Source organism: Poromitra crassiceps (assembly GCF_964638095.1).
Source record: "Poromitra crassiceps genome assembly, chromosome: 1".
In the NCBI taxonomy this organism is placed as follows: Eukaryota; Metazoa; Chordata; class Actinopteri; order Beryciformes; family Melamphaidae; genus Poromitra; species Poromitra crassiceps.
The window spans coordinates 77,490,499-77,512,205 of record NC_139623.1 but is presented as its reverse complement, the minus strand read 5'-3'; the positions used below and the strand labels follow the sequence as shown (position 1 = coordinate 77,512,205).

Genomic DNA, 21,707 nt, shown 5'->3' with positions numbered 1-21,707 from the left:
ACCTCAGTTTCAACCAACTAAGTTGCATGAAAGTTTCCATGTGTAAAGCCAGCCTTACAAACATCTAAACTCAGATCACCCAGTAAATCATATGGGCATAGGGTATTTCTGGAAAAAAGAAAGAAAGGTGTTTTGGGAAAATATTATTGATCATTGTTTATATTAATGGTTGTTTGAATTATGATCACCTTTTTATTCATCACTACAGTATTGATTTTAAGTGGATGTCCAAACATTCCACGGTCACGCACGCGCGCGCACGCGCACGCATGCACACACACACACACACACACACACACACACACACACACACACACACACACACACACACACACACACACACACACACACACACACACACACACAGACACACACAGACACACACACACACACACACACACACACACACACACACACACACACACACACACACACACACACACACACACACACACACACACACACACACACACACACACACACTACTTCTTTGTGTGCCTTCTTGTTGACAATATGTTGAGACACACAGCACCATCTAGTGGAATGGGTTGGTAGCAGCAGTGGACTGAGAATGCCCAGCAGGGGCTTCAGTTTGACTAAAGACTCAATACAGACTGAAGATACACACTTGGAGATGCATCGGCATGCAGTATATTGAGTTGTTACATTATTTGGCCTATACGATGTGGACTGTGTTTATTCAAAATCTTGACTTTGCATGTTTATGTGTGATGCCCTCACCCATGTGTCCATGAAGCATGGGATGGCCCTTCTTGAACAGCGCTCTTGTCGCGCTGCCTGTGATGTCCTTGCAGAGAAAGATTGCCCTGCTATTTCTTTGCATCCCACTTGGATGTAATTGTGTACAGACCGAAATGCATGATGCCACCTTGTCTGCTGCCATGCCCATCCACCAAACCCCAGCATACATTGCCTTCTTCCCATCACTGGCCTCATCTGCTCCACCACAGGTCAAGCTCGACCACGGATGGACCACCTGTCTGATCTTTCTGACAGCAGCATAATATCTGGCCAAAGCATGGTCAGTGTGATTGTTTCTGGGAACATTCAAATGGTTTCCCTCAGTCATTCACCAGCTGACCACTCCTGTACTGTTCCAAGGCCAGATACAACTCTCAGCTGGGGCTGGGGCCTCTCTTCCAGTGCCCTGCCTCACTGGGTCGAGGGGCATTGCGTTGGACGACCACTAACAGCCTTCAGCACCTGGTGGTGACAGCACTGCCAACAATATCATCCCTCTCCCAGGGTTTTCAGACAGCAGCTGGGGCACAGAGTGCATGACATGACATGATGCTCCAGACATTCCAGCCGAAGAGAGAAGATGGGTTGGGTAGCAGACTGATTCATTCATCAACTTGGCGCGTTGGGCTTTTGCCTGGCTGAGAGTTCTTACACAGCAGCATGCCTGTTGCCTGCTGAAGATAATATGGAGTTATTTGATCATCTAATGTTGGCTACATCCACATACTGCCTGGCGTGTATGGAATATATTTTTTAAGTTTCTTATGCTGTCATAACTCAAAATAAGGATTTACCTGCTTCCAATTTTTTGCAAAACATTGCAAATGTAAACAGACTTTTTACAGCAAATTATGTCAAACTCATGTTTAGCTGTCACAGGGCCATATCTCAAAAACTCGGATAGTGGTGAATATACAAATTGGAGGGGCTATAAGTAAAGGGATCAATGGCATCCTATACTCATGTTTTCAGAATAGATAGTGAGTTGCAATGAGGTCAAAAGAGACGGCGACCAAACGTGAATCCTGTTTTATTAGAACTTTTGGGTGCACATAGGATGCAGCAGTGCAACTTACACAATACTGACATTGTCCCATCACGCCCAGCTCTCCCTCTTCTTCTCCTCCTCCACCACCACCCTCTTTCCCACCGTCAATTATTGGTGGTGATCCTCCTGATCTTCATGGTGACAGACTTGATGCTGTGAGGGACTCCGTTCTGCGTCCAGGTGTCCCAGAGGATGTGCGTGCTCCGGCCCCGGCTCTGCTCCGGGTCTTGCGGAGAGCCGTTGAGGTTTGCCAGGCCGCACTGGTTGAACCACCATCCCGTCTGGTTGTGCCGGGAGCTGCAGCTCTCCACCGTCTGGTTGTTGATGGAGCAGAAAGGAACGCAGCCGTCGTTGTCCACGTCGGATGCGCTGAACGGAGCCGTGTCCTGGTTCTGATCCTGGTCATAGCCACGGAACGCATCGCCTGCACAGAAACACACAAGAGGGGCATCTATAGGTGGTGTAGAGGTAACAAAGCACTCACCTACCACCGCACCCACCAGGTTCAATTCCCGGTTGCGGTACTTCCGGCTTGGCCGGTGGGGGTATCGGTCCTGGTCGCTGTACTTAGTGCCCCCTCTGGTCGGTCGGGGGTGCTGTGATAGTAAATTATTGATTGAGTGCTTATTGATTGATTGCTTATGATCTATGGCTCTTCTAAGATGTATTTTGTGAACTATGCTCTTCATCATTGCAGAACATTCCTGTATAGGGAGATATCTTGTCTTGTGTGAGTAGACCTAGGTTATTGTGTCTTGTGAACATCAGATTGAGCTACTGGCGTCATGGAAAAGTACTGACTTGGATATAAGTTGTATGAGCTAGTGGAATTTCACAGCAGAGATCAGGGTGGGGAGGGCACCCTACTATCACTATATGAGAGTGTGAAGAAGAGAACTCGTGGCTCCTTCTGACAACGTGGTCGGGGAGACTCTGTGCACAGATGTAAATGTGGAATAAATCCTCCTAAATACACTTGAAACGGGCATCTCATTATTGATGGATCAACAAGGCATTTCAGCAATTTTTCTATTACAGTGCCTGTTCAGGGGGAGGGGAACTGGGGAGGAATACCGTGACCATGCGCTACGATGTCCTGCCGGTGAAACTCCTCGCTGTCAGGGGAAAAGAAGCGGCGGGTGACTGCGCATGTAAGCTATCGGAGGAAGCATGTGTGTGCTATTCTACACCTCTCCCCAGATCAGCAGAGGGGGTTGAGCAACAACCCGGGACAGCAAAGCTTTTAGCAAAGCTAAAAAAGCTTTCAAATATGCTGCTCCTTTTACCTGGAACACCTTCCAGAAAGACTTCAAACTGCCAGCACTAATTTCATATGAAGCCTTTGGTTCAATTTTAAAGGACTTGGAACGTGGAGGTATTGGAACTTGCTGCTAACTCATTACTTATGTAATTTCAAGTCTCCCTCTTCAAATGTTTATTTGTGTGTCTGTATGGAACCTGATGTGTTTGTTTTTATGCTGCCCTCTTAGCCAGGTTCCTCTTGAAAAAGCTATTTGAAATCTCAATGAGTCTTTTACCTGGTTAAATAAAGGTTTAACCCATTGATACCTGATGCAGCATTTGTGTGTGTATCCCTTTAAGACCGCGAACCGCGTGACGCGGTTCGCGGTCTTAAAGGGATAAACACACAAATGAGGGATATACACGCAAATGCTGCATCAGGTATCAATGGGTTAATAAAAATAAAATAAAAGGGGGAAGAAAAACATGGGGGGGGAGTAAAAGATATTGCAGACATTTTGAATGCATAGGCTACAGTAGGCTACATGGTGCATGCATGATTTCAATGAGTAGGCTACACTGTCTGAAATGTCCACCGTCTTTGATTTGTGTATTTATACCTGCACTGCCTGCATATCTGCCCAGGTGTATACTGTAGAACTGTACCTGCACTGCCTGCATATCTGCCCAGGTGTATACTGTAGAACTGTACCTGCACTGCCTGCATATCTGCCCAGGTGTATACTGTAGAACTGTACCTGCACTGCCTGCATATCTGCCCAGGTGTATACTGTAGAACTGTACCTGCACTGCCTGCATATCTGCCCAGGTGTATACTGTAGAACTGTACCTGCACTGCCTGCATATCTGCCCAGGTGTATACTGTAGAACTGTACCTGCACTGCCTGCATATCTGCCCAGGTGTATACTGTAGAACTGTACCTGCACTGCCTGCATATCTGCCCAGGTGTATACTGTAGAACTGTACCTGCACTGCCTGCATATCTGCCCAGGTGTATACTGTAGAACTGTACCTGCACTGCCTGCATATCTGCCCAGGTGTATACTGTAGAACTGTACCTGCACTGCCTGCATATCTGCCCAGGTGTATACTGTAGAACTGTACCTGCACTGCCTGCATATCTGCCCAGGTGTATACTGTAGAACTGTACCTGCACTGCCTGCATATCTGCCCAGGTGTATACTGTAGAACTGTACCTGCACTGCCTGCATATCTGCCCAGGTGTATACTGTAGAACTGTACCTGCACTGCCTGCATATCTGCCCAGGTGTATACTGTAGAACTGTACCTGCACTGCCTGCATATCTGCCCAGGTGTATACTGTAGAACTGTACCTGCACTGCCTGCATATCTGCCCAGGTGTATACTGTAGAACTGTACCTGCACTGCCTGCATATCTGCCCAGGTGTATACTGTAGAACTGTACCTGCACTGCCTGCATATCTGCCCAGGTGTATACTGTAGAACTGTACCTGCACTGCCTGCATATCTGCCCAGGTGTATACTGTAGAACTGTACCTGCACTGCCTGCATATCTGCCCAGGTGTATACTGTAGAACTGTACCTGCACTGCCTGCATATCTGCCCAGGTGTATACTGTAGAACAGCGTTTCATTGTCCAGGCGGAAATCATCATATGATGCATATGAGGTGATGTCATCATGGGAGACCAGAGCAACGTGGAGCTGGAACCGAGTCTCTTTCTGATTAAGGATGTGAAACACCTTCCTGAGGCCCAACCAGTGTTCTCCTACACACACACACACACACACACACACACACACACACACACACACACACACACACACACACACACACACACACACAATACATAAAAACATAGAAAGTGAAGGAGGCTATGCCATAACCAGCCAATGGCGGGGGCATCATCGTAACTACACCCCACATAAATCTGTGGGAAAGCCTGACATAAATGGTGAAAAATAGGGTAATGCTATTGGCTGGTCTCTGTTCCCTGTGATGTCACCCTCTGTCAGGGGTGGCCAAACTACGGCCCACGGGCCAACTGCGGCCCGCTGCCCATTTTTAAATGGCCCGCCATGAATTGACAATTTTATTTTTTTATTTTTTTATTTTTTGCTAAAAACGTTTTTCCGTTTTTTTGTTTTAAAACAAAAACAAAAAAACCTGATTCCCCCATTTCGTTTTTTCAATTTAAAACCATTGAAAATGGGTTATACTTGAGTACCCTGACCTGGTCTATTTATTTTTAATAATTTTTAATACTGAATCAATGTTTAATACTAATGTTATGTAAAATTATCTGTCTTAACCTGTTGGCACAGGAAAAGAAAAAATTGAAAACATACAGAAATATCCATTGTAATAGGTGAGCACATCAATAAACTATGTCATATATTTATTTAGGTAGAAATTACATTTTTGATGGCACAAGGGTTTTCTGGTCCAATTTCTTTTGCCGTGAAAACTGCCGCGCTTAATATTGTTTGGCCCGAGACTCCTTATATTTTTCTGTATGCGGCCCACAACCAAAAAGGTTTGGCCACCCCTGCTCTATAGAGTACAACACCTGACACAAAGACCAGCCAATAAGAGGTCAGTTCAGTACCCTATTTTTCACCATTAGACATCAGGCTTCACCAAAAATTTGTGTTTGAGTGTAGTTACTCTTTAAGAGTTTGTACTGTAGGAGGACCTGGAAGGTGTCCAAAGCCATCTGTGTAATCTGCCCAGGGTCGTTTGAAGTCGGTCAATCCATCTGTCCTCCTCTGCATCACTGTCCACCCGCCGCCCATATAGTCCATCTCACAGAATACCTGCAGCACAAGTTGTCGTGTTACGCTGGCATACGGTGAGAGAGCGAGCGACCGGCTGCGAGGGAATCATGTAGGCTATGTTTACCTCAAAGGACCAGTCGGTATTCTCTGGGTGGACAATATAAATCCCACTGGGGATTTTGGGGACCACTGAGATGAGATTGTCCTTGATGTCACTGCAGTCACGTCCTAATCAAAGCAAAGACATTCTCCTTCGTGATCACGAATAAATTAACATTCTGTAGAGCAGTGATACTCAACTTGCGGATGGAATTGCATTTTTTTTTTTTTTTTTTTTTACAGTGCACCTGAACGCAACATGCAAGATACCCGCTGAATAAGTGTCCAAATGTTCATGCTATTCTGGCCAATACTCCACTTCTGTTATAGCATTTCAGTCTGGAATATGGAATATCTTTCAATAATCTATGATTTAGCTGCTAAATTGTCAAATACTGCCGTTTGCTCGCTACCCAGGCACTTATGTATGTACTTAACCTAACTAACTTAACCTAACTAACTATCCGGTGTGCACAACATTGTCAGACTAAACTCCAGCTGACACCCCAAAAACCTACAATCCGCTACAGAAAAATTTATTTTGATTGTTTATTAACTGGCCCCTGGCCTTCTATCATTTCACGAAAGTGGCCCCCGGGCAAAGCAAGTTGAGTATCCCTGCTGTAGAGCAATGTTGTCCAATAGCAGCGCTGAAGACAAAAATGAGCATGCCGTCCACTTAAATGGCGAATAACATGTCAGCATTAAAATCAGCTAAACATCTCCAACAGTTTCCCATGTGTGTTTTTTTCTGTCGTGTGTGTGTGTGTGTGTGTGTGTGTGTGTGTGTGTGTGTGTGTGCTTGTGTGTGTGTGTGTGTGTGTGTGTGTGTGTGTGTGTGTGTGTGTGTGCTTGTGTGTGTGTGTGTGTGTGTGTGTGTGTGTGTGTGTGTGTGTGTGTGTGCAGCTACCTACCGTGGGACTGCACAGGCTTGATGGAGTACATCTCTGTGTTGCTCCTCTGAACCTCTGAGCTGAGGGTCTGCACTTTGCTCATCAGCTCTGTGACCTGAAAACGTGACACTATACTGTACGTACAGCCGGCCAATCAGACGCTTAGAAACCAGGAGTTACCAGGAGAGAAGACCACTTTACCTGACTAGTGAGGAAGTCAAGTGCTCTCTGCTGCTCTTCCATCACGTCTCTGATCAGCTTGCGGGTACTTCGCCCGTATGCCAGCAGAGTCTGCTGTAGAGGGCCTACACACGCACGCACACGCACACGCACACGCACGCACGCACGCACGCACGCACGCACACACACACACACACACACACACACACACACACACACACACACACACAGACCCAAACGTAGACACTTTCTTATAGCGGCGATGATAACACTACAAAAGTGTCGTAGTGTTATCATCACCGCTAAAAGAGGAAAGAACCTTTACCACAAAGTGAATGTTTCTCATCTCGCAGCAGCTTGGCAGTGATGTCACATGGGATGGAGCATGCCTCGCGACCTTTGCCCCCTCCGAGAGGCTTTTGGATTTTCACAGAAGCTTCAGAGAAGTCCTCATCGACGATCTCTGATTGGCTGAAAGGTGTGCTGTTTCCTGTGTCCTGGCAATAAAGAAAGGACCGCAACGAAAGTTTGAATGACCACATTCCCAACTAATACCTAGCTTAGACTATGTAATCAGTCACATTACAAATTAAACAGAAAGTATCCAGCCTGGGATACTTCAAAAACAGCTGATCTGATTTCCTTATCTGGAATGTTAGATTATTTATTATTATTGTGAATTATTGAAATGTGCTCTCAGAAGAAGAAGAAAATGGGGGGGGGGGGGGGGCAGAACAATAGAAAACCAGTTTGAAATACAACCCTAATTCTTTTTATGTAGTCAAGTCAAGTCAAGTCAAGTTTATTTGTATAGCCCTAATTCACAAGCATGTCCCAGAGGGCTTCACAGAAAATATGTCTAGCTAATTCTAGCTGACACAACAGTAGCAAAGTACAGTAGTAATGATAACACATTGAACAATTGATAAAGAAATATAGAAAATATAGAAATATAGGATAGAGCGGAGGAGAGAGCAGGAGAAGGGAGGGAGAGCAGGGGGAATGTGAGAGAGGAGAGAGCAGGAAAGTGATGAGGTGGGGAGGGAATGGGAAATGCTGGGGAGTATAGGTGGTGGGGAAGGAGCAGGGGAAGGGGAAAATAAAGAGAATGGGTGCCATGCTTTAAAATAGGATGGATGCCATGCTTTAGAATAGTGTGTGTGGGGGGGGGGGGGTTCGGGAAGGGGAGGAGGTGGGGAGGGAGAGCAGGGGGAATATGAGAGAGTATATGGAGAGAACAGGGAAAGGAGGGCTAGCTGACACCACAGTAGCAAATTACAGTAGTAATAATAACACATTGAACAATCAATGTAGCACATGATCATCTACTGTAGTGAAATACTTGAGTGAAACAATGGTTAGTTAGTTAATTATATAGATCACTTTATGGCATTTCACCTTTGTTACATAGAAAGACGGGAAAGGTAGCAGGAAGAGGCAGGATGACATTCAGCACCAGTGAAGAAGAGTTGTATTCATGATGTAACACAAGTGCTGTTGATCCAGTCAGGCGCATAATGAGTGAGACCGCCCTTCCACTGCAGGGCCTGTGTAGTCAGCAAATAGCCGCCCTGCTGAAGTGTCCTTGAGCAAAACACCACGTCCCCACCAGCTCATCATTGTCTCTGTGAATTGTCCGATAAAAAAAAAACTTTGACACTATTATTATCCACCAGGATGCCTGAATCCAACTCTTTAGGTTTCTTTCTGGTTGCATCACCATTTCTAGAAGCAGCACTGGCAACACACATTTATAATACATGATGGGCGGGGAAATTATGATGCTAAAAATGATGAAAGAATTATGTTCTTTTGTTTAAGTTGGAAACGTCTGCAAGATACATCAATATAACAAAATCTCAGTCTATTATATTTTCCATACTCCAAAAGCAGTTTAGGCTCAGGGATTTAAAAAGGTATGGACTACTTTTCAATTTTGGTCATCAATAATTGATCCTACCTTTTATAGGCAAGTAATTTGTAACCATCCCAGATGTGATCCACATGACACTTTCAGTGTGATCCACATGACACTGTCAGTGTGATCCACATGACACTTTCAGTGTGATCCACACGACACTTTCAGTGTGATCCACATGACACTGTCAGTGTGATCCACAGGACACTTTCAGTGTGATCCACACGACACTTTCAGTGTGATCCACAGGACACTTTCAGTGTGATCCACAGGACACTTTCAGTGTGATCCACAGGACACTTTCAGTGTGTGATCCACATGACAATTTCAGTGTGATCCACAGCACACTTTCAGTGCGTGATCCACATGACCCTTTCAGTGTGATCCACAGGACACTTTCAGTGTGATCCACATGACACTTTCAGTGTGATCCACAGGACACTTTCAGTGCGTGATCCACAGGACACTTTCAGTGTGATCCACACGACACTTTCAGTGTGATCCACAGGACACTTTCAGTGTGATCCACAGGACACTTTCAGTGTGATCCACATGACACTTTCAGTGTGATCCACAGGACACTTTCAGTGTGATCCACAGGACACTTTCAGTGTGATCCACATGGCACTTTCAGTGTGATCCACAGGACACTTTCAGTGTGATCCACATGACACTTTCAGTGTGATCCACATGACACTTTCAGTGTGATCCACAGGACAATTTCAGTGTGATCCACAGGACACTTTCAGTGTGTGATCCACATGACAATTTCAGTGTGATCCACACGACACTTTCAGTGCGTGATCCACATGACACTTTCAGTGTGATCCACAGGACACTTTCAGTGTGATCCACACGACACTTTCAGTGTGATCCACAGGACACTTTCAGTGTGATCCACAGGACACTTTCAGTGTGATCCACAGGACACTTTCAGTGTGATCCACATGACACTTTCACTGTGATCCACAGGACACTTTCAGTGTGATCCACAGGACACTTTCAGTGTGATCCACATGACACTTTCAGTGTGATCCACAGGACACTTTCAGTGTGATCCACAGGACACTTTCAGTGTGATCCACATGACACTTTCAGTGTGATCCACAGGACACTTTCAGTGTGATCCACAAGACACTTTCAGTGTGATCCACAGGACAATTTCAGTGTGATCCACAGGACACTTTCAGTGCGTGATCCACAGGACACTTTCAGTGTGATCCACACGACACTTTCAGTGTGATCCACACGACACTTTCAGTGTGATCCACAGGACACTTTCAGTGTGATCCACATGACACTTTCAGTGTGATCCACAGGACACTTTCAGTGTGATCCACAGGACACTTTCAGTGTGATCCACAGGACACTTTCAGTGTGATCCACATGACACTTTCAGTGTGATCCACAGGACACTTTCAGTGTGATCCACATGACACTTTCAGTGTGATCCACATGACGAAAGTGTGATCCACAGGACACTTTCAGTGTGATCCACAGGACACTTTCAGTGTGATCCACATGACACTTTCAGTGTGATCCACAGGACACTTTCAGTGTGTGATCCACATGACACTTTCAGTGTGATCCACAGGACACTTTCAGTGTGATCCACATGACACTTTCAGTGTGATCCACTTGACACTTTCAGTGTGATCCACATGACACTTGAAACGATTGTAAAATAGAGGTTACAAGCACAGATTACTCACCTATTGGCCCCCATAATACAGCTTGAAAAGACTCTCACCAGAGTTCTTCAAATATGCATCTTTCTGGTGAAGGAAACATTTCCTCTAGCATTTGGCTGACCACACAGCACAGCTTTTCACACTCATTCGATGTAAGATAGACAAGAGTGAGAGACAAGCTAGATGAGTTGAGCAGATCAACATATTGTACATACTATAGAGAGAGACAGGTGGAGGAAGGCAGATCAACAGATTGTACATACTATAGAGAGACAGGTGGAGGAAGGCAGGTGAGCTGGAAGCAGCAGCAGGAGATGTATCCACATCATGTTGCTCCCTGTCGGACTTGGACTTTGCTGCTGTGAGTCTTTCCTCCAGGAATGAGGGGGCTGAACTTGTCCACTCCTCCACCAGCAGGCAAAACTCACTCAACACAATTTAGCTCTGCTCTCTTGTATTCCCCACTCTCCTTCCCTGACAATAACCTTTCCTTCCTTCCTTCCTTCCTATCTATGCAGTGGCATCTCCATCTCTCCCTTGCAGCTGTCAGTGTTTTCAATCTTCACTTTCTTCTCTCTCACAAGCTTCTCTCTCTTGCTGAGTCTCTATTTCTCTCTCTCTCTTGCTCACTCTGTCACTCCCACTCTTTCTTGTAAACTCCCATGACCAAACTCCCTGTAAGAAGGGAGGGGGGGGGGGTCAACAAATAGGCCAGCGTGTCTATTTATCAGTGGGGCTAGAAGTGTGGAGGCAAGGTGAATATTAGCAGGATGTGCTGATCCCAGATCTGTGGGCCCCCCTGTCCCTCTGTGCGTCTCTCCATTACTAAGCATTGTTGTTTTACAGCTATTGAGACTGCATCCTGCCTACAGCATGGGAACCAGATGTGGAAGGGAAATGAGAGCCTCCTAACTGCATGGGAATTTCTCTCTCTCTCCCTCTCTCTCTCTCTCTCTTGAGACAGTCTGCATGTCTGGGAACGCCCACAAAATGTTAAACGGCTGGGGCGCGAGTGGGGTAAAACCGCCGATATATCTCATGATGGGCTGACTCACCAAAAGACGGTGCTGCGGCTCTAAACTACATGTTTGGGGGTTCTAGAGCAGAACACAAGACGTCTGCTCAGATGTGCGTTTACTGCGGTGGTTAAATCATGTCTGCCTGGGCTGGGCTATCAGCTAAATTCTAACTTTGCTGAATGGATAGAACGGGGGAATTTACCCCACCCTGAGCCCGCCCCCAGGCTAACCCAGTGTCTATTGTGGGCGTTCCTAGAGCCTGTATGGGCGTTCCCAGACATGCGGACTGTCTCTATGCGTTTGTGTGGATGGAGAGCTGTGCCACAGCTGAAGGTAGGGTGCAATGTAATCAAAGCCAGTGTGTCTCACAGCGTCTCTGCTTCTTCTGCTTTTGCAAGCCCCCCCGTACCCCCCCCCCCCCCCCCCGACCCCCCTCTCCGAACACTGAGTCAGACGTCTGAAAACAGCTTCCAAGAAAGGTCAGACCAATTACTCTTGTTAATTGGACAGTTAAGCAGTGAGGAAAGTGAATAGCAATAGAGAGCAACAACACATTCCAGTTGGGGTGCAGCTGGAGAAGGCCTGCTGGCTGCTCGCAAAAAGAAGACTGTGTTGGAAGAAGTGCCAAGGAAAAGATTTGCCTCTGTCCTGAGCCCATGTGAGTTTACTGCTGCCATGGTCAGTCTCTGTCCTGAGCCCATGTGAGTTTACTGCTGCCATGGTCAGTCTCTGTCCTGAGCCCATGTGAGTTTACTGCTGCCATGGTCAGTCTCTGTCCTGAGCCCATGTGAGTTTACTGCTGCCATGGTCAGTCTCTGTCCTGAGCCCATGTGAGTTTACTGCTGCCATGGTCAGTCTCTGTCCTGAGCCCATGTGAGTTTACTGCTGCCATGGTCAGTCTCTGTCCTGAGCCCATGTGAGTTTACTGCTGCCATGGTCAGTCTCTGTCCTGAGCCCATGTGAGTTTACTGCTGCCATGGTCAGTCTCTGTCCTGAGCCCATGTGAGTTTACTGCTGCCATGGTCAGTCTCTGTCCTGAGCCCATGTGAGTTTACTGCTGCCATGGTCAGTCTCTGTCCTGAGCCCATGTGAGTTTACTGCTGCCATGGTCAGTCTCTGTCCTGAGCCCATGTGAGTTTACTGCTGCCATGGTCAGTCTCTGTCCTTAGCCCATGTGAGTTTACTGCTGCCATGGTCAGTCTCTGTCCTGAGCCCATGTGAGTTTACTGCTGCCATGGTCAGTCTCTGTCCTGAGCCCATGTGACTTTACTGCTGCCATGGTCAGTGAGTGGAATGTGGAAAGCCTGCTCCGTCGCCCTCGGGCCCCCACATCTGCACTATGTTACATGCTCTTGTAAAACAGTTCATTCATGTGAATGACACGTCTGCCAGGCAGCCAAGATAATGAATATAGTCAACCATCTGACAAGAAAAGTGCAATACTTCTCCATCTTATTCCTGTCTTATTTTCTTAATTGTAGAGGTGTGTGTGTGTGTGTGTGTGTGTGTGTGTGTGTGTGTGTGTGTGTGTGTGTGTGTGTGTGTGTGTGTGTGTGTGTGTGTGTGTGTGTGTGTGTGTGTTGCACGTGCGCTCATAATATTATGGTGCACATCTGGTTTTCTAAACCCTACATGATAATTATAGCATAATAGCATCAAGTTTATTAGTCTTAGGGGATTGGATATTACGTTCCAATAAATAAATATATACCACTATCATCTAACATGACCATGTTTTAGTCGGCATCCTTTCCTGAACCAAAGCTATTTTTGTTGACTTTGTTTTGTTATTATTCATATTTTCCACCATCAAATATAAAACAATATAAGAAGAAATATTACCCTACATATTTTTGTGTTTAACCGCTTCACTCCCTTTCCACAATCCCCCATTGCCTCCCATATAATCTCCTGATTCTTATGGAAAACATTATTTTTTTTATTGCCTATAAAGTCAGAGTTGTTGCCTTTCCCTCACTACACTTACCTTACATAGTGCAGAGCTCAAACCTGAGGCTGGATCAATGATTGAAAATTAATTAGTTGTTGATGGTGTTGAATATGAATCTGATAATGCTCCAAAATGATGGCATAAATACACTTTATGCCGCCATTTTGGCAGTGAAAGTGCACTAGTGAATGTGTAATAGTAGCTACATAATATTATTATTACATACACTTTTCACCAGTAGGCATACTGACCAGGCCCGGCTCCAGACCCAAATTACAAAGGGGGCCTGCCCCTAGCTTGGGGGGGCCAAGCTACCCAAGGGGGGTCCAGGGGGATTCTCCCCCGGAAGAAGATTTTGTACATTTTAAAGTGAAATTCGTCAACCTGGTGCATTTGAGAGCAAAATGAAGAGGCTAAATCTATGAAGAACTACACACATCTCTAATGTGTTGTGACTTTACAAATAATTAGGCCTAAACAATTAATATTAAATGTATTTACACACTGTGCACAAATTGCATTCATTGTGACAAATTTACAATAGTTAATATCCAGCCAGAATCATTGCAAATGGATGTTCAAAGTAACAGTTAGCAATAGCATTCAGTTAATCAATGCCTAATGACAGCCAGATTCCGTTTTAAACTTTAAAACATAAAAACGGGAAAACGTTTTTAGCAAAATAAAAAAAATGAATGGGGGGGGGGGGGCAGTTTGGGGAATGGGGGGGCCCGGCCAGGTCAGGCCCCCCCCAACGCCGGGCCTGATACTGACTCAGCATGATAAAAAGACAGAGTGAAGCTGACTTTACTTAGAATAACAAGAACTATGTTGTTGATTGTTTGTAGCCAAGAAAGCTCAGCCCTGCAGCGGTATGATCAGCCAGTTGGGCAAGTTACTTTCAAAATGTATACTACATATTGTTCTATCATCATCATCACATTCAGCACTGTACCAGAGATTTTCATCCTCCATTTATTTTCCCATAGACATTTCGTAAAATGCTTATAAAAATAGTTTTACGTCGTCAAACCAAACGGTTCAGATATATTTAGAAACAGGAGAGACCACATAACATTCCACTCAGACCAAAACGTAAAAGAATCGCAGATTTAAAGGAGAATTTTGTTTTTTTTTAACCTGGACCCCTCTCCTCACATTAATTATGATCTGACGACTCACCCAGGGATCTCCGCAGCGTTTCTGGCCATCCTACGCGTTGTTTTGAGATCAATCCTCTCCAATCCAGTCGTAAAATAGAGCTCTGTGGGGGCCAAGTGGCAGCCTGTCTTTCCTGCATCTAAATAGCCAGTTTTATTCCCGTTTTCACCACATATCGACATAATCTCATCCCTCAACAACCAACTCAAGACAATGCGTAGGACGGCCAGAAACGCTGCGGAGATCCATGGGTGAGTCGTCAGATCATAATTAATGTGAGGAGAAGGGTCCACGTTAAAAAAAACGAAATTCTCCTTTAAAGACAATATTTTTCCGGTGTTGTTTTTTTAAGTTTTGGTCGGAGTGAAATGTTCTATGGTCTCTCCCAATTCTAAATATAGCTGAACCGTTTGGTTTGACAAAGTCTACTAATAATAATGTCAACTAATCAATGCTGATGCTGTATATAGAGTCACTGTAAACCATTTGATACTGTGAGGTCCAGTCATCCTTGTACAATGTACAGTGCAATTCTTTAAGTTGTCAATTTGACTGATGTCATCAGTTGTTTCTGCATACATTTTATTGCACTTGACAAATAAATATTTCTCATTCTCATACACTAGTCTCAGGCAATGAAACAATTGCACATTATGTTTTTAACGCACAAAAATATAATTATTGATGGTTTCTGATATCAACATTAAACCATCTTAACATAATAATATCCATACTTTTCAGACAAGGTACTCAATTGCACTCGCAAGCTTTTGTGTGCGTTGCTGTAGTAGAGAATACAAATGTGCAAGCCAAGAGCCAATAGATGGCGATGTCATATTTTAACACCTTGCCTTTTCTCAAAATAATTTCACAACAGGTTAGGTAGGGAGTAGCTGATTACACCCCAAACCAGTTTAGCAAACAGTCCAACGACTGTCTGAATGCAGTAGATGTGTACAGTGGCGCAGTATTGTATAGGAAAGTGTGGACGATTCCAAGGGCCCCTTGACTGACAGGGGCCCTGACAGGGGCCCTAAAAAAATGGAAGACTCTGGAATTGTTTTGCAGTATTAAATTATTAACCTATCATCAGTAATGGAATATTCTATTCACATTGTACAAATAAAACTAATGGTTTATTTTTATTTTTATTGTATTTTGGCAAAAAAAAATCATCCACCCCCTCCCCCTTCGATTTTCATAAAATGGTTCAGTCCTGCCTCAAGTCCGCCCCCAAACCACACAGAGAGTTGTTGCCTGCCCTGGCTTCTATCAGAAACGCACAGTGAGTGATAGCAGGCAGCAGCATCATGTCTAAATAAGGCAAGAGAGCCAATTAAACAAATGAAATGGTCAAAGTTGTCATTGACATTTGAAGGTATTTTAGATAGGTACCCCCTCCCCCGCCCGAGTATTTCTAAATAGTTTAATGCGGTTTAGTCCATCCTCACCTCCTCCATCACCGTCTGGTATGCTGCTGCCACTCTCAAAGTCATTAACAGACTTCAGCGCATCCTCCACTGTGCTGAGAAGATAATCGGATGCAACCTGCCATCCCTCCAGGACCTGCATGCAGCCAGGACACTGAAGTGGTCTCGCAAGATCATGGCCGACCCCTCCCACCCTGGCCACAAACTCTTTAAGACACTCCCCCATGGCAAGAGACTGATGTCTGCAAAGACCAGAACCACTCGCCACAAGACCAGCTTCTTCCCAACCGCCATCAGCCTCACCAACAAGGGCCGGAAACCCCTTGCACCAAGGAGGACCCTACCAACAACGCCCCCCCCCTTCCCCCCACAAACCCACTACCTCCTCCTGAACTCAGCTGAACCCTAACCCTAACCCTAAATTCATGTAAATTCATCGCTTATTTAATGCCTATTTAACTTAGACTGTAAATGTCATGTACATTCAATGTAAACTCATATTTATTATCCACGGAACACTCCTCCACTCATGTAGCCTACTACATATTGTATATATATACTTGATTTGATTGCACTTGCAACATTGTGATTGTCTTTAGCTTTCCTCTTATCTCTGTATATTGATGTGCATTGTGCCTGCTACGCTGCATACAGACACTAAGACCAATTCCTCGTATGTAACTTGCATACTGTGGCAATAAAAGTGATTCTGATTCTAGTACATACATTTTTTTTAACCTTTATTTATACAGGGGGAGTCTCACTGAGAGCATTGCTCTCTTTTTCAGGAGCGCCCTGTTCACATTCACACACACATTCACACCTGGAAGCTGCCCAGTACAGCCACAGTCTGATCTGCTGGCCACTGAGCGGCTCCACTGGAGCGGTTGGGGTTGGGGGCCTTGCTCAGGGGCACCTCGGTGGTGGTAATGAGGAGGGGCAAGCGCTGCTATTTCACTTTCCCCACCCAGATTTATCCTGCTGGCCCCGGGGATTGAACCGACAACCTTCCGGTCACAAGCTCGCTTCTCTAACCATTGGCCACCACTCCACTGCCCCACTACCTACATACATACATAATACATACTGTACATCTGATATAAAATGGAGTAAGTGGGTTCTGTCTGTCTGTTTCTCTGTCTCTGTCTGCAATTTATGTCCCACATTTTTGGTCACATTGTGAGATTTGTGATGATTTTGGTGAGTAGTGATGTCACTGATTATGTCACAATGTCTATGACATGATCAGTGATGTCACTCAAGCACTCGATGACATCTTCAGTGATGTCACCTGAGCACTCGATGATGTCATCTGTGATGTGACTATTCATTTGGATTCTTGGTTGTGGAGGCTAGGGAAACAACACTAGTCCAGCTTGACATGTGTGCCTAGATTCTTGTATTGAACTCTTCAGAGTCTGAAGAGTTCAATACAAGAAGAACAGTCTGAAGTTCAGACAGTGAGTTCAGACTGTTGCCCAGCCTAGCTCCAGCAGCAGTCCTTCAGCACTGGTGCATGTTTTCCACTAGAGGGCAGCAGGGGACGCATGGCTGCGTCTGTCTGCATGGTCTGCATGGACAAACTGGCTCTGGCTGGGTTGGCCTCATCAGGGGCGGATGTTTTCTCAATGCAAACTTCCCAACATCTCCCCACCCCCCAACCAGACCCAGGCAGGCCCACTTATTAGAAAAAAAATGATTTCAGCAACCCAATGACAGTCTAGTGTCTCTCCAACACTCTCCAAACAACTTCTTCTGTTGGTCTCTTGTCTGGTTTATCTCGACTTTTCTCCTTTCCTCCATAAGCACTGATATGAGAAAACTGGAAACTGCATAGAGGAGAATGGGAGCATGGCCAGAAAATTGCCTAAAATGTTAAATGTGCAGGTTATAGGCTAGTGTAAAGGGCACAATTGAATCTTTGGGCGCTGTGATTTTATGTCAACAAAATCTTTTGAAATGAGTTGAATCCAAGTTCGTTAGTTGGGAAATATTTAGTCTAACTGCGGCAGCTTTAACCCTTTATAGGGCGAAGCATCGTTTTCGGTAATTTCCCATGACATCACAAACTGTTTCCCCTATGCTAATTAGTGAGGTTTTGCAAACATGTGATTTCTTCCAGCCAATCAGCACATACCATGATTGATGACAGATAGTGTTGTCATGGTATCTGACCAATCAGCAAAGGTCTGGAGCAGCATGAACTTCCTTGTGTTTCAGGAAGTGGAAAATCAGCATTTCTGCTTGTACCTTCTCTCAACAAAAGCTTCAGAACTTTGAAACTAACCATGGTAGGTTGATGAAACTCACACATTATACATTGAAGTGATGGTGCTAAATGATGAAATAGGTGTCATGTGCGCAGAATTAGTGAAATTAGTGAAATGTTTACAGGCAAAACAGGTGTGCCCATAGACGATCATACGCCCACATGTGGTAAAACTAGTGCAAGTGACTGAGTGTCCTTTTCCAGACATACGCTCGATACATCTAGTAAGGCATACTTAGGCATTTTTTTACAAATACGCCCCCTAATGGTAAAACTAGTGCAAGTGACTGAGTGTCCTTTTACAGACATACGCCCGATGCATCTAGTAAGCCATACTTGGCCATCTAGTAAGCCATATAATTTAGTAAAGTGCTATTTTCCACTTAGTATTATATATTTAGAATTGATATGTCAATCATGTTATATATTTACAATGTATATGTCAATATTCTTTGTTTTCAGTAGATCTACACTTCACTGTTACTGTTTTCCTTCACAAATAATTCAAATTGGGCTTGATATTGACTTCTTCACCAGCCTGGAGATTGTGCGGTACCTCAAGGAGAAGAACTGCAGGTACACAGGGACGGCCAGGGACAACAGAATAAGCCAGCCTCCACTCAAGTCCGTCAAGGAGATGGAGAAAAAAGCTGTCCCTCGTGGTACATACGACCACGTCACCAGTGATGATGGGATCCTGGCTCTGAGGTGGAAGGACAACAGGGTTGTCACTCTGCTGTCTACAGACATGGGGGTGGAGCCCATGTCCTCAGTCTACCGGTACTGTAGCGACACCAAGAAGAAGGAGCAAGTGAGCTGCCCTGCTTTCATCAAAAGCTACAATGCCAACTTGGGGGGATTGACAAGAGCGACGTGCTGGTCCACCTCTACCGTACCCCCCTGAAATCCAAGAGGTGGTACATGCGGCTGTTTGCATATGCAATTGATATCAGCCTCACAAATACCTGGCTCATCTACCGGCGGGACTGCAAGGCTCTTGCAGTGGATGGCCTGCCACTGAAGCACTTCCGGATCCAGGTGTTCAAGGATGCCAGCAGCAAGAAGCTAGTGATGTCTCGCCCACGAAGGAGCGCAGCAGGCAGCCCCAGCTGCAGCCCCACCGCTGCCGATGTCCCCAAGCCTGTCCGTGGTCACCGCAGCCACACCCCAGCCAATTCTGTGCGGTTTGACAAGTCCCTCCTCCATGCCCCAGCATGCAACAGCAAGCACCAGACTTGCAAGTACTGCAGCAAGAAGGGACATCAAGAGGTCAAATGTGATCTGCTTGGTCTGCAAAGTCCACCTGTGCCTCAAACCTGGTCGCAACTGCTTCATCAAGAACCATGAAGTGTTACCAGTGGAGAAAGTTCTATAGCTCTCCATAGTGTGTTGAAATTACAGCAAGTTCCATAGCTGTTGATACTGTGTTGAAGTAACAGTAACAAAGTTCCATAGCAGGGGGAGATGCGTGGGGGAATGGGTGAGAGAAGCAGCCACAGACCAGCCGGTCAAGCTGGCACACGCATAAGAGAGTGGAATGGCATGGTCAGTCTGCATGCTGCTGGTCGAGTTAGAGAGAGAGGGTGAGGAGGAGGAGAGGAGAGTTCTAGGACACTGAATGGATGAAAGAGACATGGAGGGAGAGAGAGATGCCCTAATTCAAATCAAGTTGTGAGATTTATAAAAAAAATGTTTTTTCAAATAAAGTTTGTTGATCAAGTTTATGTTTATATGTGTTTTCTTTGTATATATACAATGTAAAATGATACCTACAAGGGGCAAGGAACCATAAATGGTAACATCATTTTTGGATACAATTTTACCCGCGACAGGCAAGGAACCATATATGGTAACTTCTTTGCCCTTGATTTGCAATATAAATATGACTTTTTTTTTAAAAGTCACAAATATAAAAGGCCTCTGGTAATAGCCTCCAATAACACTCTAGGGTTGAAATTTGAAATTTCCAAGTGCTTAAATGAGTGCCCTATAAAGGGTTAAACACCGCAACCCCGCCCCTCAGCACTATCACATGAATCTGGACTGAACAGTTGATGTGAAGGGGGGGAAAAAGAAAAAAGTTTGGAGGATTTGCTGAAAACACTTTACTCAAACTAGTTTTGTTTCGTTTTTTTTTAATGTAGACGTCTTTCTGATTCAAAACTTTGCCTTGGAAATCAGTGTCGCGTCGGACTCGGAGCAGTTCTCCCTGGCGCTGAGATTTCACCAAAGTTTTCTGCAGGAATAGAAAGGGGGAAAAACGGTCTGGCTACTTGAAGGTATGTGGGAGGCTTTTACGTGTTGTAGAGTTATGCGATTGCGTTTGTCTGATATCTCAACATTAATCCGACATTTGATCGACTGTTTAATGATCCGATAGTCAAAGTTTCCTCGCAGCTCATTTTGCGTCCAAGAAGTTACACCTTGAAAACAGACAACGAACGACACAGAAAGTGTAAACAATTCTGGGGTGGAAACAAAAAGTGTAAACAAATCGGATCGTCTCACTCTCCATGACCGATCGTCTTCACGGCCTGCATGGCGTGTTTTCCCTGCTTATTGTGTAGCCTATAATATAATTCACTTTTGACAGAATTTGTTTTGACACCAAAAGTTGGCGACATGGACGCGCATCACGGCGGCGGCGCGCCTCCGGCCGGACAGCAGATCGTGCACGTCCGCGGGGACTCGCAGACGGAGCTGGAGGCCCTCTTCAACGCGGTGATGAACCCCAACAAGACCCAGGCCAGGCTGCCCGCTTCTCTGCCCATGCGCATGAGGAAGCTCCCAGACTCCTTCTTCAGACCGCCAGACCCCCGGGGGCACTCCAGACAAGTAATAACAAACACAGCGAGTACACACATGATGAGGCTTGGATCAGGCAGGCCAGACGTATAGCTTTCAGGCCCGGTTCCATAACAACATGACTTTAGGGTGCAATCTGAATTTAGTGGGGGTGCACCACTGTTGACTGTATCTATCAGTGGGGTGCACTAGTAGGTCCCGAGCATGGTCCCCGATGAACAGATGAGGTCAAGTATCAGGAAATGGACACACTACAATGAAATAGCTACTATGGGGAATAACATCACACATTATTCAAAAGAGTCTCAGCTTTCCAGTCATACCCAATTTATGTCATTCCAAGTAGGGATCCCAGTATGCAGACTAATTGAATAGGCGAAAATAATAAATTTTTGGAGCGTTAGGGTCAAATTAATAACTCATTAACTCAAATCAACGCTCAATAACTGTCAAACTAG

General features: G+C 45.2%; 2 protein-coding genes across 4 annotated transcripts in view; one reads left to right on the top strand and one right to left on the bottom strand.

Annotated features, from left to right (window-relative positions):
- Positions 1 to 1,858: 1,858 nt before the first annotated feature.
- Positions 1,859 to 10,958, bottom strand: angptl5 (angiopoietin-like 5). The gene is made up of 8 exons (XM_083642835.1): positions 10,878 to 10,958; positions 7,331 to 7,502; positions 7,027 to 7,130; positions 6,847 to 6,940; positions 5,958 to 6,061; positions 5,752 to 5,872; positions 4,639 to 4,824; positions 1,859 to 2,234 (listed from the first exon to the last, which is right to left on the bottom strand). Exons 1-8 carry the CDS (start codon positions 10,941 to 10,943, stop codon positions 1,915 to 1,917), a joined length of 1,167 nt encoding a protein of 388 aa, XP_083498961.1. The 5' UTR covers positions 10,944 to 10,958; the 3' UTR covers positions 1,859 to 1,914.
- A 9,542-nt stretch (positions 10,959 to 20,500) lies between these two features.
- The window catches only part of LOC310782123 (transcriptional coactivator YAP1-like), a 42,660-nt gene continuing 41,453 nt past the window's right edge, over positions 20,501 to 21,707 (top strand). For 2 of the 3 annotated variants that reach the window (XM_083642810.1, XM_083642808.1), the window contains exons 1-2: positions 20,501 to 20,723; positions 21,059 to 21,279. In XM_083642810.1, coding sequence (XP_083498936.1) covers positions 21,067 to 21,279 — 213 coding nt within the window. In that variant the 5' untranslated portion in view covers positions 20,501 to 20,723; positions 21,059 to 21,066. Of the gene's footprint in view, positions 20,724 to 21,037; positions 21,280 to 21,707 lie in introns of all 3 variants that reach the window. The other variant, XM_083642809.1, reaches the window with a different exon arrangement.

Bases quoted from the DNA above. Each gene is read 5' to 3' on its own strand.
- angptl5 (XM_083642835.1), bottom strand. From the start codon at position 10,943: ATGATGTGGATACATCTCCTGCTGCTGCTTCCAGCTCACCTGCCTTCC. The intron at 7,503-10,877 runs GTATGTACAATC...CTTTATTGCCAG, and splicing joins CCTCCACCTGTCTCTCTATA to GACACAGGAAACAGCACACC. The intron at 7,131-7,330 runs GTAAAGGTTCTT...GTGCGTGTGTAG, and splicing joins TGAGAAACATTCACTTTGTG to GCCCTCTACAGCAGACTCTG.